Source organism: Panthera onca, chromosome B2 (assembly GCF_046562875.1).
Source record: "Panthera onca isolate mPanOnc1 chromosome B2, mPanOnc1 haplotype 2, whole genome shotgun sequence".
NCBI classification, from domain to species: domain Eukaryota; kingdom Metazoa; phylum Chordata; class Mammalia; order Carnivora; family Felidae; genus Panthera; species Panthera onca.
In genome coordinates, this window is record NC_138343.1 from 100,784,547 (window position 1) to 100,801,434 (window position 16,888).

Sequence of the window (16,888 nt, forward strand, 5' to 3'; positions counted from 1 at the left end):
CACTTTCAAACTACTTGAGTTTAAAGTAATGTTGTTATAGAGAATAATGTGTAATATAGAGACAGCTTCAGTTAAGTATCAAGAAGTCAAAGCTATTAAATGGCTTGTAAATCTTGGTACTCAAAACAATGAATGAGTGGTAAAGAAAGCAAGAAAAATACACTTTTTCTTACTTGAGAAGACATTAAGGAAATGGCAACGAATCTATAAATGCCACTGGTGACTTCTGCCTCTTCTTGGTAGGCATTTAAATGGTTTGAGTGGCAATTAAAGGTGCTTTACACACATTATCTATAATTCTCCGCAGAACTGTGCATGAAGCTCTATTTCCCCTAGCTTACAGATAAACAAACTGAGTCTCAGAAAGGTTCAATACCTGGCTTTAGGGAGACACACCTAGAAATCAAACCCAGATCTATCGCTCTCCATGAATAAAATATCTACATGAACTTAAGAAATTCGTTAATAAAATGAATGTCTGACGTTGACCTAATTATAGCATTGAGCGGTATACCAAGCTTGAAAGATGGTAGTGTAGCTTCCACATTAAAACCAGGTCTGACTTCAGCATTTCCAGCTTCAGGATGGTCTCCAGTATGAGAATGGGCCACCATTCTTCCTCAACAAGTCTTTCCATTCTTCCCATTCTTCCCATTCTTTCCATTCTTCCTCAACAAGTCTTGTCTTAATGCAGATCGCAAGATCAGATCTATGTCCCTGAGTGAACTTAAGTTTTGTTTGCTTTTTTGTTTTGTTTTAATCTCAGTAACGCTGGAAGTTTTAGCTTTCCTCTAACTGTTAGTAAAATGTTTTAGGCATGTTACAAGAATTTCCGATAGAAGTTACTAAGAGACGTATATATTTTGGAGATCCTTCCTACTGCACATGAAATTCTCGAGGCTGTATCTTTTGTTGGATGTAGGGTCATTCGTGTATTAATTATTCGCTGTATAATTATTCATTGGAGATGTATTTATTACCTTCTGTATGTCAAATGTTACACCAGCTACAGGATAGGCCACATAATTTGCAGATCTTAGTTCAAAATAAAAAAAAGTGTTCAAAAACGAAGAATTTTAAGATAGCAACAGCAGAACATTAAGTCAGGCATAAAGCCCTTCTCAGTCTTCCATACAGTTGCATAGATCGGGCATCTCTAAAGCTGACCCTGGCTAGGTGCTCAGGATATAAAGGTGAGTAGAAACTGCTCTTGACCTCATGGAACTTATGGTCTACTAGGAGAGACAGATTAGAAGCAATCACATCAAATATTTTGATTATTTGGCAATAATAAAAACAGTATTAATAATAATTCCATATTAAGTACTCCAAAGGAGTGGGGGGGAAGATTCTATGAGATGGTTTATCCAAGGAATGGGACTTAGGCCTGGGTTCTGGGAAAGCTTTGCAGAAGTTATGTTTAAAAGACAAGAGAAATAAACTAGGGATGAAGGGAAGGAGGAGTCCCTCAGGCAGAAAAAATATTTCATCAGTACTTGCTCAGGGGCTAGGGGGAGGGGCTTAGCCCATCCTAGAATTGGATGAAGGACCCTGTATATGGGGGGGAAAGAGAAAGGGTGGTGGGAGTTAAAACCGCAGAGGTAGATAGTTCCCAGACACTGGCCAGTACCTGGCCTTGTAGGCCTGTGTAAGGATTTTGGTCTTTATCTTAGGGACAACGGGGATCCACTGAAGAGTTGTAACCAAGGGGCAGGCAGTGGTGGGTCTGAGTAACAGAAAGACTGGAAGGGGGATAGGATAGATACAGGGCAAGCAGTTAGGCTGTTGTGGTAGTTGGGGCCAGAGCAAGTGGTAGCTTAGCTTGGGATAAGGGCCGAGGTGGTGGGGAGATGTGGCTGGCCTTTAGCGATGAGGGCTTGGGGCAAGCACGTGCAGAAGGGAGGGTTTCGGCTGAACTTGCACGAGCGTGATACCAGCAGATGTTTAAAATTAGGGGCCCAAATGACATTTTGCTTGGCCTTGCTGCTCCTAGAAACTATTCAGAAAAATGGGATAAATACATATTTGGAGCATGAGAAAGGATGAAAAACTTCCCTCTTCTACTAACCCTTCTCTCTGTGGGGGAGAGAAAAATCGGTGACTGTTTAGTCTCTTGAGTAGGGAGAGCAGTGGGTGGTCGAAGTTAGAGGTCCGAAGCCTCCCCTACGTCTCCAGAAGCGGGTTTGTCCCGCACTGTTGGATTAGTCCGGAGGGGGAACAGATGGCCTGAAGAGGTGAAGTGCAGAATTTTTGCTGTATTTTCCCTTACCGACGCGACAGCAGCGCCTTCGCGACTCTCAGCTCTCCTTGGGAAGGGAGGTCTGGCCATTTCTGGAAGATCTGTAGAGATAGGAAGCCCCGAAAGCAGGTCTTTCTTGCAAAAGTTCTCTAATTACAACTGGCTGCCAAAACCCGGCACAGAGCAAAACAAGCCGTTTCCTTGATATAATTAATTTAAAAAATCATAGGGGAGCCCTCTCAGTCTTTTGGGCTGAGGAACAAGAGGGTGAGCATCATCACAGCAGGAGTCCCCTCTTTCCAAAGCCTTTGCTCTCCTCCCGATTTAGCTGCTGTGATTCCTACTTCTTTTCAGATGCTCCTTTCCCGGGGCCAAATTCTCACCTACTCCAAGGATCATCCTAAAACGTTATTCTCCCCAGGGTAATTTTTACAAGCCCATGCTTGTTATAGCAGGAAAAAATGTATTTGGAATGGTGGCATTTCAAGCTCTCTGCCAATGCACAGTGCCTTCAGCCGTTTGCCAAATCCTTGCAAAGCTGGTCCTACCGCGGGTCACTAGTTATCAGGTCACTAGTCGTGCGTCCATCACGTACTAAGTACAGACTATAATTACTTAGTAAATCCTATTAAAATGAAGCCCACCGGTATGCATGTGTAGTAATATCCGTGGTCTGGCGAACTACATCCATAATGAAATCCTATTTGAATTTCGCAATCTCTTTCCCCACTGACCTATCGGAATTGCTAACAAGCTCCAGTAACAAGCCCGTTAGTGACAGATCGGTGTTACGCATTATTTCTTTTCTTTTGGCCTCTCTTGCAGAGAAATGAGCAGAAGTTAGATACCAAGAGGAAAAATTAGAGAGGATGGAGCAAATATAGGCTTGTTGATCTTCGAAAAATTGATGCCTGGAAACATAGGAAGAGCAAGAAACTCAGACCTGCGTGAATATTTTCTTTTACGTAGACATCATTCAGTCCTCTCAATAAGAGTTGATGCTTTGGGATTTATTATAAAAAACACCAGAATGCTTGTTGTTAAGTTCTCTGTGATGCTGAGAAAAGTGATTATAAATTTTTTAAACTGATTTCCCCTCAGCGAGGCAATGTCTTGGCTAATTTTACTCCACTGCTTCTAAAATCATCATGCTACAAATCTCGATGAATCTAACTGCGTGAGGGTGCAGATCTCATTTGCATTTATTGCTAATATTCATAAAACGCAAGCGCAAGGAAAGTGATGCCCATTGACTGGTTTCCTGCTGGCCATCATCAAGGCTAGGATCATGAATCATGAAGGCTGGGGCTGCAGTTCCCACAGAGACGCGGTAGATGGCAGTGTGCAACACAGATTCCTGAGCTTGTGACCTCCGTAGCCGGGCAGATGACTGGGAAGAGATTGCATCTCTGGACCTGAATGTTGTTTTTTTCCAGCCCAGCCAGAGGAAGAGGTTGTCCTCCTAGGAAATGATGTCTCTGCATAAACTTGGTTTTGCTGAATCAGTAAACTGCATTTCTTTTGAACTGCTCTGACCCCCAAGAATGTTAAGCTTCTTTAATTTAAGTCTGCAAAGAATCTGAACCTCAAAACTCTTCTTCAATGCATGGTGTAATCTTTCGGTTATACGATGTGCTGACCTTCCCATGCTTCATATTTTATTAATCCCTAAAACAAGATCATTCTGGGCAAGCTATAGATAAGCCCTCTGGACATTTCATAAGTACGTGCTGAGTACACTAGGACTTTGTGGTTTGACTTTTCAGCATCATGAGGAGACTAATTTGAGCAGTCAGCGTCGACTGTGTTTTCTTTGGTTATTTTTAAAGCATTTATATATTTTTGCATATTCCCCCAATAGAATGCTCATTTTTCAGTAGTCCCGAAAGGTACTTAAGGCAAGTAAAATTTCTGATTACAGAAGGGATAGGCATCGAGTTTTGTTGAAGATTTAGAAACTGTGATTACTTCGTTCATAAGCAAAGAAACCCTTTTTAATATGCTGCTCATTATTAAACACTAGCAAAGGAGACCTCAGTTGACATCAGTAACAGATATTTTTAAAAAGGGCATTTCCCTAGAATAGGAGCTCCTAGAGGAAAGGAGAAATGTTATATGTAAATCGTGTGCAGCACTTAATTACAGTGAGATTTAATAATTTAAGTAGATATGCACCCATGCTCATGCTTTCCTAACCTTTCCTTCTGTCTGGATTTGTGTCCTGGGACTAGGGGCTTTGCTCCGACCTCGGTCTTGCAGCGTGTGTGGCCTGCCTGGCCTTTCCCACCTGGACAAATATGCTACATCATATTTATTTTTCCAGATCTCTTTGTCCATTTAGATTTCAGACCTCCACAGTCTCCCAGAACACCTAGCTTTGGCTTTTCCTGGCTTGACTTCCTCTGCCGGCACACAGGGCCCAGTGAGGCTGAAATGCTAGGTATTCTCAGAGTTGCCCCAGTGTACCGAAGGCCTTTGGGTTATGGGATTATGTTGCTGATTGCAGGGGTCTCTTTCCTCAGTGGCTCCGAAATAATCTCTTTTGGGGATTGCTCTTCCCCTTCCTCTAGATGCTGGTGTTTCTCAGAGTTCTGCCCTAGGCCCTCCTTCCCCATACCGTACGGCTTGTCATGGGCAATGCCCCAGCTACCATTTACACATACCGCGTACACACAAATCCCTTCCACGCCCACGTCTGTAGCCCAGATCCTTCTCCTGAGCTTCAGAACTGTAGATGTCTCACATTTATAGAGACACTTAGATGTCTTGCTATAGTAGGCGCATGGGGTAGAATAGTTAGTACGTTATTTGGGGTAGGACAACATGAGTCAATCAATAAATTCACTACGAACTATCAGTCCACAATACTTGTTAGACACTTTTCTGTAGAGAGTCCTAAATAATTGGAATTCTTTTAGGGTGAGAGGAGGGCTTGGTTAGAAAAGTAAAGCTACACGAATCACTTCCATTTGATTCACATAGGATAGATGAGTTGGCATTGCTTTCAAAGGTCTTTGATTTTGGGGTGCCTGAGTGGCTCAGTCGGTTAAGCGTCAGACTTCAGCTCAGGTCATGATCTCACGGTTTGTGGGTTCAAGCCTCGCATCGGGCTCCGTGCTGGCGGCTCAGGGCCTGGAGCCTGCTTCGGATTCTGTGTCTCCCCCTCTCTCTGCCCCTCCCATGCTCATGTTCTGTCTCTCAGACATAAGTGAACGTTAAAAAATAAAATAAAACTTCAAAGGTCTTCGATTTTAAGAAATAAACATTAAATGGCATGAGGGTTCTGAAAAGAGGATGTCCAAAAACAGACCACATCTGTTGTCCTCTGTCATCTATATGTAGACGTGGTTAAAAAAGTATATGGGTGACTAACAGCCCTTTATACACCACAGAGTGCCTTGTTTACTTCTCGACCTTACTTACCTTCTATTTGTCTTACCTCCCTTCCTTATATTGTAACATATAAATTGTCAGCTGGGTCATTCCTGTGTTTTGGATCCCCTTAGTATTTAACAGAGTATCTTAAGCTAGTAGATACTCAATGGATGTTTGTGTTCAAGGCTTAAAGTGTTGCTGGCTCTTCTGAAGCAGGACAGTTGTCTCGCTTAGTTTATTTGGACCTACCTCATGACAATGGGCATCAAGCTGCTAAGACACCGTGCTGTGTTTAAATGATAACGAATTGAATGATTGGACTGCATAATTCATCCTATGTTGTGTTCACAGGACTGTGCTGACTTTGTTAATTAGTCATTACCATTTCTTGTTTGGCAATGATACCATGCTAAAGAATTCACCAATAGAATTGTAGAAAACAAACAAATAAACAAACAGACAGACAAACAAAAACCTAAAAAGTTAACGCCCAGGCATTCAAGTAATAATAAGGACATTTAGAAATATGTGTCACACCTCTGTCTTTAGTTAGGTGATAAACTATCACTAAGATGCAAACAAATGGCAGAAAATATCGACAGGATCCAGAATTTTCAATCCCTAGATCAGATCTGATGAGTTACTATGACGATCAAGGCAGCACAGATTTATAGTTCCAGAAGCTAAAAGAATTAAGTTAGTGGCTATTTTAATCAGACTTCAATTGTATTGGATTGTAGGCATAAAATAAAAACATCACAAGATACTGATCTGAGCAGGATAGATGTTGATTTCGGTCTCATGTGAAAGATGACTAGAGGTAGGCCACCAGGGAGGCTTCGTAACACAGTGAGGGCACTTCGCTTGATAGAGTCTTAAGGTCATCGTCTGTGAGCTTAAGATGATGACAGCACGTACCTTCCGTAGAGCTACAAGAATTCCACGCTGGAAAACAGGTGAAGCCCTTAGAAAAATGCCTGCCAGAAAGCAAGTGCTCGGAGGGTGTGATGTATTCAATGTGAGGGAACCGCAGATGAGTCAAGCGACTGCATGAATAAATGGAGAACCAGCACTGGGGTCACGCATAAGGAAGGATGCAGGAGGGTAGCACAGGAGGATATAACAGGGGCTTCCGCACTGGCCGAGACCACACTCCCCTCTAGAACTGACCCCCCAGCTGTGTCTGAATGATGGGTGAATAGGTGTTGTCAGGGTGGCTAGATGGGGCTGGTTCCAGTTAGAGGGAACCGACTGTTCTGAACTGTGGAGGAGCGCAGGGAAGGAATGAAAGAAGGATTTATGTCGACATTCGAGAGGATGAGGCTGGAGAGAGGGGCAGAGGCCAGGAAGCCATGGTAGGGGCTTTGGCGTGTCTCCAAAGACGGATGGACAGCCACCAAAGAAGATGAACCGGTGGAGGAGGGCGTTACCAAGCCTGGGTCGCTGCCTTGTTTCCTGGGCCGGACTGGTAGTCTCTGACCTCTGTGAGGCTGAGCAGCTGCAGGCAGGACTGCAGGCAGCTCGCCTTGATGTACCTCTACTCCCAGGACAGGGGTCGGGGGGTGAAACACAACTTGTTGTGAGAGATCTGCAGGCTCTATTTGATAATACATCGAGCGTCAGCTAATTAGGTGGAGAGGAAATTTATTTTGACTCAGACTTCCTCACCTCCACAAAAATATTTTGACAGTCCGAATCCAGAGGAGAAAACATATGGGTAATCTGAAAACACTTCTAGTTGGCTCTGGAAACCCCGAGAGAGCAACAGCTCGAGGGGCAGGGTCACGTGTGTGTGCGCTCTGGCACACTCACCGCTCACTCACATTCACACTGTCTCCCTCCAGCCTTTGCTCAGCATCTGGAACCTTCGAGCTGGGAGGAGGGTGGGCCCATTTGGGGTCACTAAGCGCTACTCCTTTTTTTTTTTTTTGAGGGTGGGTGGCCTAAGGTCATTGACACATAGAGACCCAAGTTAGAGCTTGTTCTTTTCACAGGTAATTTGCCGCAGATAAAGACCTCTGTTGCCAGTTCTTACACAGAAAGGAACACACGTCGTGAATAAACCACACGAACATTCCCTTTTTTTCCTCCCAATTTTGGGCAAATAAATAAATAAATAAATGAAAACACTTCAAAGGAACAAAAAACAAGAGGCCCATTAATAGGATCAGAGTAGAGGTTACATATCAAATATATAACTATGGAGTCCAACGGTCCCTTTTTGTAGTCTGTTTTTGAAAATTAGTGCGAAACTGGGACATTCTGCCTGCAGGTCTCCCCCTGCTTTAGGAAGGTTCATGTTACACCATTTTGCTTTTATAAAAGACCTACCTTAGTACCTGTCTTCGCTAACTGAAAGCAATGCAAAGAGAATTTGCACTTTGACAAAAAAAAAAAAAAAATGTGGAAGCGAAGATAGCATTCAGCGTTTGTTTGACAGGAACCATTATACAGGCAGCGCGCGCTGGGGTAGCGGAGTGGCGCCACCAAGCGCCTCACCCAGGAATTACACTCAGCATCTCAGCGTCCAGCTGCCAGAGCTTTGAAACAGTGTGGTCGCATCTGTGCTTTTTCTTGTTTTATTTTCTGCATCCATTGGCAACATGTATCCTAAGGTATCCGAAATGCCTAAGAGGTTATTAAATGTTGAGTCTGGGGACACTCAAAAAAATTTCCATCTAAATCAATGGGGATTGTTTCTTCGCTTTTACACCATTTCAGCTTAGGGAAGTTTTCATAGGAACCTTCTACTTTTGGATGGTGGGGGAAACCTGTTCTCTAAAGTGCCACAAATATTTTCTTTATGGGGTTTGCCAGGTTTGTAATATAGGCTCCCTTTGAAGAGGAGAGTGTGGGAACTCTATTAGCAAATTCTGGCGACATTACTAATTCAGAGATGTGCCCTCCACCTTCTCCCATTTAGACAGACGGGTCCACTTTAATGTGACCAGGCAGCCAAGAGCAAGGGAGGACGAGGTTTGGCGAAAAGAGGAGGCTGCAAACCAGAGAAAGCCCAGCGCCAGCGGAAGGAAGCTCTCTGTGAAAAGCCGCCCCACTGTAGCTGCTGCCTTTTGAAAAATACAAACGGTGTTTGGAACGAATACATCATCTCCTTGCAGGGATCTTAGACTCCTGATCGGGCTGACTGTGCCCGGCTCCCCCATCAATGGCTGTATCTTATCTAACTAGCAAGTGTGAAAGTCGATTTCTTTTTTAATCAGGGAGCTATGGAAACAAGCTTATTTTGTGATTTAGTCTTAACTCACGGAAGCACTAATGATCATTAAAAATGACGCTAAAGCTTAAAAAGATACACACATTTTTGATATGTTGTCACGAGGATGCTAAGATATTACACACAAGTGACTTCAAGTATTTTCAGCACTTGAACATGAAAAATGACATTTCTTACTAAATTCAGCATTACAGTAGTTATGAGGAATCTGGGAATTAAAGTATTTCTGGGGAAGATATATTTCTCCCACAGATAAAGTCTCAGCAACAGCCACAATTAGAGCTGGCTGAAAAATATAAACTCAGTGAGCAGCGATGCTTTTTGTGACAAATGTTCTGCTGAGGGCCTGATAGATGTTAGTGATAGAAAAAAAACCTGGTTTGGCATTGTTATTGCAGTTAAATAGTTTAAGAAGAAAAAAATGAAAAGAACCTTTCTACGATTGGGCAAGAAAGAAGAAAAAAGTTTCATATTTAGCTACATCATATGAATTAGTTCTGAGACTACAGAAGCCACACGAAAAAGACCGTTGGGTTCATCGTTGGGGTCTTTGGTTGCCAAGAAAGTAAGATTTGGAGCTGCCGCTTGGAGTTATGAAATTGGTTGAGAAGCAGTGGACTTCCTTTTTCCAATTAAGTATCTGTGGGAAGCTGAATATTCTTCACAGGGTTCAACCAAAACAACGTATCGCGACAGATCAAGCAGAAGCAGATGTGAGAAAGCAGCCGTATTTGTTGATTAGGAATAAAGAGGTTTTCAAACACGCAAAATAATGACACTCTTCCAACTTAGTTGTATTTCTTTGGTTGTTTTGGAAACTACTTATTGTCTATAAAGCCATCTTATTTATGTTACCATATAATAGTTTTGTTATTTTAACTGTGTTAAATAAATCTTTAGAAATGTTTGCAGTTTTCATGTGTGATACTGTAAACACGGAGAAGTATAATTTGTATAAACAGGAAATTTTGGGGGATTTGCAGTTATGTTTAAGAGTGGAAAGGAGCTTATGATGAAAACCTTTTGAAAATGTCAGACCCCCCGCTATAGATATTTAATTCATGGAAATGGAGACCGAAACTGGGTAAAAAGAGAGAAAAAGCTGTTCAATTGGCTTTGCAGCAAGAGCAGGAACCCTGAGGAACGGGAGGTTATTCAGAATGTGTGTATCTCAGGGAGAGGGTTTATTCTTACTTCCCCTCAACTACCGGAATTCATTGACCTTTCATCTCCCTTTTGTTTGATTATTGTGTCATAGTTCTCCTTCATTATGACTTTTACTGCTTCTACTTCTTTTAGTTTTTCTTTTAGAGAGAGAGAGTGTGAGTAGGAGAGATGGGCAGATGGAGAGTGGGAGAGAGAATATTTTTTCTTTTTCAATGTTTATTTATTTATTTAATTTTGAAAGAGAGAGAGAGAGAGAGACAGAGCAAGAGAGCAAGGGAGCTTGTGAGTGGGGGAGGGGCAGAGAGCGAAGGAGACACAGAATCCTAAGCAGGCTCCAGGCTCTGAGCTGTCAGCACGGAGCTTGCGGCGGCGCGGGGGAGGGGGGGGGGGGGGGGGCTCGAACCCAGGGATCACCAAATCGTGACCTGAGCCAAAGTGGGACGCTTAACTGACTGAGCCACCCAGGCGCCCCAGAGAAAGAGTCTTAAGCAGACTCCAAGCTCAGCGCAGAATTCAATGGGGGTTGGGGGGAGGAGGATCCATCCTACAGCCCTGGGATCATGACCTGAGCTGAAATCGACAGTCAGACGCTCAACAAACTGAGCCACCCACGCACGCTTCTTCTACTTCTTACATAAACGCTATATAATTTATTGTTTAAACTGGGACAGATTTGAAAGTAAAAGGGGATGTTATTAATAATTATGGTGGGGTAACAGGCTTACCTGGTTGCTATCTTTCTCATCCTGTCCAATAACTGTCCCCGAAGAGCAGAATCACCGAGTCCAAGGATATGGAAACTGTTCTAGATCCTGTTCTCGCTCAAAATAGTTTCAGAGACGATAACACCAATTGTTACATTAGCCAAGACTTCATTAGATTTCAGCAATGCGCTTCTGTATTTGATCTCCAAAATATTTTGTTTTTTAAAATTGAGCTCTGAAATTAGAGAATCTCATTTGCATGGCAGTAGGTTTGTTAGTTTAACTCAGAGGATAACCGCTGGAAAATCTTGAATGTGACTTCAGGCCAACATCTTGCGCGAGGAGGAGGGTTGCTTGAGTTTACTTGGTCAGGTTGAGATAATCCAATCTTTGGGGTGGAGACAATGACCCTGCATGTGGGTGGAGACTATGTCATAGGAACTATATAAGGCCAGAATCTCTTGAGCTCAAACTCACTTTAGAGAGAAGCTAAGGCTAGGAGACGTGGAGGTGTAGACTTTGGACCTACGAGATGGCTGCAATTGTCTAAATCAGTGTAAGTAGTCTCTTCCCTCTGTGCTATTTCCACTGTCCTATTTCTCTCTTTCGTTACAAGTTATCTTTTAAATGCTTTTATCTTTAGATTTCTCGAGTCAGTCTTGTCCTGTGTCAGGGAACTTTTTCCACCTTCTACTCTAATATTGTCAGTTAAATTTTTACGTATTAACTTCTGGTGTTTTTTTTTTTTTTATGCATAGAAGTGTTTATTATTATTATTATTTGAATACATATATATGTTCTTAAAATTTATTTATTTTGAGAGAGAGAGAGAGAGAGCACAAGCTGGGGAGGGGAAGAGAGAGAGGGAGCGAGAGAATCCCAAGCAGGTTCTGCCCTATCAGCACGGAGCCCGATTCAGGGCTTGAAATGCAAACCTTGAGATCACGACCGGAGTTGCAGTCAAATGCTTAACCGACTGAGCCAGCCAGGTGCCCCCTGCATCCATGTATTTTTATGTGTTTTCAATGACAAATGTATGTGTTTTAAAAGGGTTCTTTTTTATTTTCTAGCATTATTTCTTAAAGCTGTTTCTGGGTCTTTACTTAAATATATTTATCAATTGTTTTTTCTTTTCCCAAATGTTTATTTAAATTCCAGTTAGTTAACACACAGTGTAATTTCAGTTTCAGGTTAGAATTTAGCGATTCGTCCCTTACATACAACACTCAGTACTTATCACAAGTGCCTTCCTTAATCCCTATCACCGATTGAACCCATTCCCCTACCCACCTTCCCTCCAGCAACCCTCACTTTGTTCTCTGTCACTGAGGGTCTGTTTCCTGGTTTGCCTCCCTCTCTTGTTTTACCCCTGTGTTCATTTGTTTTGTTGCCATTTGCAATGGCATGATGTGGATGGAGCTAGAGAGTATTACACTAAGGGAGGTAAGTCAGAGAAAGACAAATACCATAGGATTTCATTCAAATGTGGAATTTAAGAATTGCTACTTTTAATAGCTGTATTATAATTAACAGAATTATTTCATTATCTTTATATGATTAGATTGTTTCTGATTGTTTGGAGTCGTAGATAACATGGATAAGGACTTTTTACAAATGCAGTATTTTTTTTTTCTTTTGTTAATTTTTTTCTTGCATATATTCCAAGGTGGGTTGGGCAAGCTTTTTTAGATTATAAGCACCATATTCAATTTGCCTTAAAAAGTCAGGTTTTGGGGGGTTCCTGGGTGGCTCAGTTGGCCAAGTGTTCCACTTTGGCTCAGGTCATGATCTCACGGCCCGTGAGTTTGAGCCCCGCATCTGGCTCTGTGCTGACAGCCCAGAGCCTGGAGCCTGCTTCAGATTCTGTGTCTTTGTCTCTCTCTGCCCCTCTCCCGCTTGTGCTCTGTCTCTCAAAAATAAACATTAAGGAAAAAAATTCAGGTTTTTGGAAAGTGTGATAGGGGATTTAAAGAAGAGGTTTATCTCTTTTCTTTTATTAAATTTTTTTTAACATTATTTATTTTTGAGAGACAAAGAGAGGCAGAGCATGAGCAGGGCAGGGGGAGAGAGAGAGAGGGAGACACAGAATCTGAAGCAGTCTCCAGGCTCCGAGCTGTTTGTTAGCACAGAGCCTGACACCACGGGGCTCGAACTCTCAAACTGCGAGACCGTGACCTGAGCTGAAGTCGGATGCTCAACCGGCTGAGCCACCCAGGAGTTTCCCCCACCCCGCCCACTCTTTTTAACATTTATTTATTTATTTTGAGAGAGAGAGAGAGTGTGTGTGTGTGTGTCTGTGAGTGTGATAATGCATGAGTGGGTGAGGGGCAAAGAGAGAGAGGGAGAGAGGGAATCCCAAGCAGGGTTCTAACTGTCAGCTCTGTTATTGCAGAGCCCATCATGGGGCTTGAGATCATGACCTGAGCTGTGGGAGCATGACCTGTGAGATCATGACCTGAGCTGAAGTCAAGAGTCAGATGCTTAACCATCTGAGCCACCCAGGTGCCTCAGGAAGGAGCGTATCTCTTGTCACTCAGCCAGGCCCAATCAGACTGGAATGCCATCCAGGAACTGGAAGACTTCCAAAGACTCCAAGTTCCTTGTGGGCAGATGTCCTGTCTATCGTTACATATGTCTGTATCCCCAAAGTCTAGTGAAGGGTGGGAGCATAGAAAGTTCCTAGTAAGTATTTGTTGGATGAAGATGAGGAAACGTGTTCCAGGATGTTCTAGCAACCGAGTTTTTCTGGGCTAGCCTCAGGAGTGCCCATTCCTTCCTACTCTGTCCCTCTGTGGTAACAATGGCGTGGCTCATGTTTTTGTCTCTGATTCTGTTACTTCAGCCACGACTGACCGTGTGGTTTGTGAATTCTCAGGAAGAAGTTCTGTTAGTTATTATTCAGTATAGGCCATTTTTCAAGAAGAGTCCTCCGTTCACACCGTCTCACCGGCACTGACTAGCCTTAAGTGGGGCTGTCTTTGGGTCAGGGGCCTAACTTGTTCCAAGCCCTCACTCAAAGTACGCAACCTTTGCAGGGAGGCCCAGGAGGTGTCTCTAGGAGTGAGCTCTGGGAGAAGCGAGCTCTGGGAGGAGCGAGAGGATGCTGTAACTGGAGGGCATCTTCCTTGTCAGGAACACTTTTTTGGCTTGTGTTCAGACATTTATTTTAGAGAAGTTGGTGACAATGGTTATGTTTTTATTCATACTCACTCAAGCCTTATGAGTTTTCTAAGAGTGCTTTAAAGCATTTCATCTGAATGATACTTCATCCTTAAAATTGATTCTGTAATGGGTATCTCAACCATTTTGCAGTGGTTTTCTCTAGTTTTTTACTTACATATGGTAGTTTTCTTTGAAATACTGAGGACTTCTTAGAGCCAATTTTCTGTGACCGCTCAAGTCAGATTGGCTTTATTTTTATAGTTGGATTTGGCTATGCAAATTATTTTTCTTGAACTATAGGTGACCTACAGAGATTAGAGGAAGAAGCTGGGCTCCCAGATCCTACTAAAGGCCTCATTGCACTCAGCTCCCACAGAGAGAAGCTGTGGTCAGAGCAGAGAAGACTTCATCTGGGCGTCTCCACACAAGGTCAGCTGCCCCACCTGAAAAGATAATGTCTGCTGTCCTGTCTCTCTTTTGTGATCACCTAGCTTCTCTCAAAGATACATGGTTCCCTGTTTTTCTCACAGATAGTGCTTTTACTATGATTCTCTGGTGATTTAGTGCTGCTTTCCTGTATAAGCTGCAGGAAGATTTATACTATTTAATGTTTGTATTGGATTTAGGTACATCCTGATTATTGAAGAGCAGATTGTGTACTGAAGGCTCCCAATCGCTTTCAGAAGCTAATAAAGGGCGACTTCAGCTCAGTTCACTGCCAAGGACTGACCTTCAGAGACCATGGCCCAGAGTCTGCAAGAGGAGGTGACCTGTCCGGTTTGTCTGGAAATTTTCTTAAGCCCCGTTTTACTCCCCTGTGCACACATTTTCTGCTTTCATTGCGTGCGAAGATGGATGCTAGAACACAGGGATCTGAAATTGACCTGCCCCGTGTGTCGAGGGGTAAGTGACAGCCCCCCTTTGGAGGAATGGCAAATTGGAGCACTATCACTTCTGTTCACACAGCACAGTGCCCTACTGGAGAAAAGTCTGCACGTAAGCAATGAGTTGTTGAGGTTCCGGGAGGACATGACCCTGGATACAAGCACCGCCCACTCCTTCCTCATCCTCTCTGATGACCTCAAGAACGTTCGGTGTGGGAAGATCTGCCGCAACCCAGTGGAAGATCCCCAGAGGTTCACCCACCTGGCCTGTGTCCTGGGCACCCCATGCTTCTCCTCCGGCTGCCATTACTGGGAGGTCGAAGTGGGACAGGCGGAGGAGTGGACCCTGGGGATCTGCCAGGAATCAGTGGACAGAAAGAGAAAGGCCGGTTTCTCCTCCGAGCATGGCTTCTGGTTTATCAGCATGAAGGCAGGGACCATCTACACCAGCTCCTTCCCAGAAACCAGAATTCCTGCGAGCCCTGAACTTAGCCACGTAGGAATTTTTTTAGATGTTGAGATGGAAGAAATCAAGTTTTTTGATGTGAGAGGTAATGCCCTCATCTATACACACAGTCATCTCTCATGCACGGAGCCTTTGCGTCCGTTCTTCTGCCCCGAGCTGCCTAGAGAAAGTGACAGCGGTGCCTCCCTGAAACTCTGCTCGTGAGAAACTCAGCACTTCCTAGAAGATTTCTCAGAGGTGAATGAGACCTTTGACTCGAGAAAGGGCAGAATGACCTAGAGAGAGACCATGTGTGTAGTAGAAAGGTTGTGCCGATTTTTGAAATAGATTTTGTAGACTTTGCAGCTGAATAGTTTTTAGGGTGCATTTTTGTAGACTTCGTAGCTAAAGAACTACGGGGTCTTAGGGGGTGTTAGTAAGCACTCTAAGCCCCAGTTTTCCTAGTCTTCAAGTGGGGATCATTATATCTCTCAGCCAAATAGCTGTGATGATCAGAGACGATGCTGTGCATTTATTTTGTACTAAATACAAATGGGCCATTCCAGATTGGAAGTTAAATAAAATATTTTGTGGGTAGAGACAATGCCTTTTTCATTATTTTATGCCTTTTCTGCAATTCCTGATAATGATAGCTGTCTGGGAAAGAAGAAGGAAACAGCCAGCATGAGATATTTTGACATGAAGTTTCAGTGAGAGACAAAAGTACTGGGAAAGAACTACGTTTCTCATTTTTGTTTTCTCCCAAACACAGCTGCCTGTTTTCCTGAAAGACAAAACTTTGAGGTGTCTCCAGTTAATGGTGATTCACGTTTGTTCTAATGGGAATTGTCCTTTGCCCATTTCAAGGATTGGCCTCCCATGTGGTTGTCAAACCACCTCCCATGTGGTATGGTCTCACGGCCAGCACAGAGGTGCCAACAGGCTCAGACAATGTCAAGCTGTTAAGATCCCGAACCTTCTGGAGTAATGAAGGAACGGGGAATGAGGGAAATGAGTAATGAGGGAAACTTCGGCCCTTGAGAAGAGTGGACCCCTGGCCTTCCGCCCACCGGGTGCATTTGTGCATGGGAAACCCTTCCTTCCGAGAGGAAAGGACACCTCCCCGCACGCCTGAACTTCAGGCCACTGCTGTTGCTGTGGGAATTCTTATCAACTACGTTAAACTGCAGACAGATATTCACCAAAAACTGTTCTCCAGGTTGCTTCTGAATTCATTTTTTTAATGTTAGAATTTTAGAGGTTTTGCAGTTACCTCTCTGAGACGTTTGATGTTTTCCTGTTTGGTCGTGTTTGGTCCTCTCCTGTTCGGTCTGAAACTTGTGCCCCTGTCCCCAACACCGCACCCGCTCTGTCTCAGATGGCGGTTTCTCATACCGGACGCTCAAGTGCTCATGATGGCTCCTTTTCAAACCATTCAGGTCCTTTAGGGTTGTGGTTTTTTGGTTTTTTTTTTCTAATTTACTTGAGTCAGCCACTTCTGAGGTGACATCTGCTTTGGAAGAGTTGGGTTGGGACATGTTCAGGAATCTGCTTTTGACCTCATTTCCAAAGAAACTCAGGATAGTCAGCTTCCTTCTCTTACCAACTCCACCAGAGTGGGAGGACAGTCCAGGTTTGGTATTTTCCCCCCTTATTTCCTTTTGATCCCTGTGATTT

The 16,888-nt window shown here is 43.5% G+C and overlaps 1 protein-coding gene across 8 annotated transcripts in view; it reads left to right on the forward strand.

The window, feature by feature from the left end:
* RFPL4B (ret finger protein like 4B) overlaps window positions 1-16,039 on the forward strand; it is a 94,082-nt gene extending 78,043 nt beyond the window's left edge. For 6 of the 8 annotated variants that reach the window (XM_078447234.2, XM_078447233.2, XM_078447235.2 and 3 more), the window contains 2 exons: window positions 14,183-14,311; window positions 14,509-16,039. In XM_078447234.2, the coding sequence (XP_078303360.1) occupies window positions 14,624-15,436 (813 nt within the window). In that variant the 5' untranslated portion in view covers window positions 14,183-14,311; window positions 14,509-14,623 and the 3' untranslated portion in view covers window positions 15,437-16,039. Of the gene's footprint in view, window positions 1-8,537; window positions 9,723-10,864; window positions 11,277-14,182; window positions 14,312-14,508 lie in introns of those variants that run through there. The other 2 variants (XM_060616439.3, XR_013555726.2) reach the window with 2 other exon arrangements.
* The last annotated feature ends 849 nt before the right edge of the window (window positions 16,040-16,888 follow it).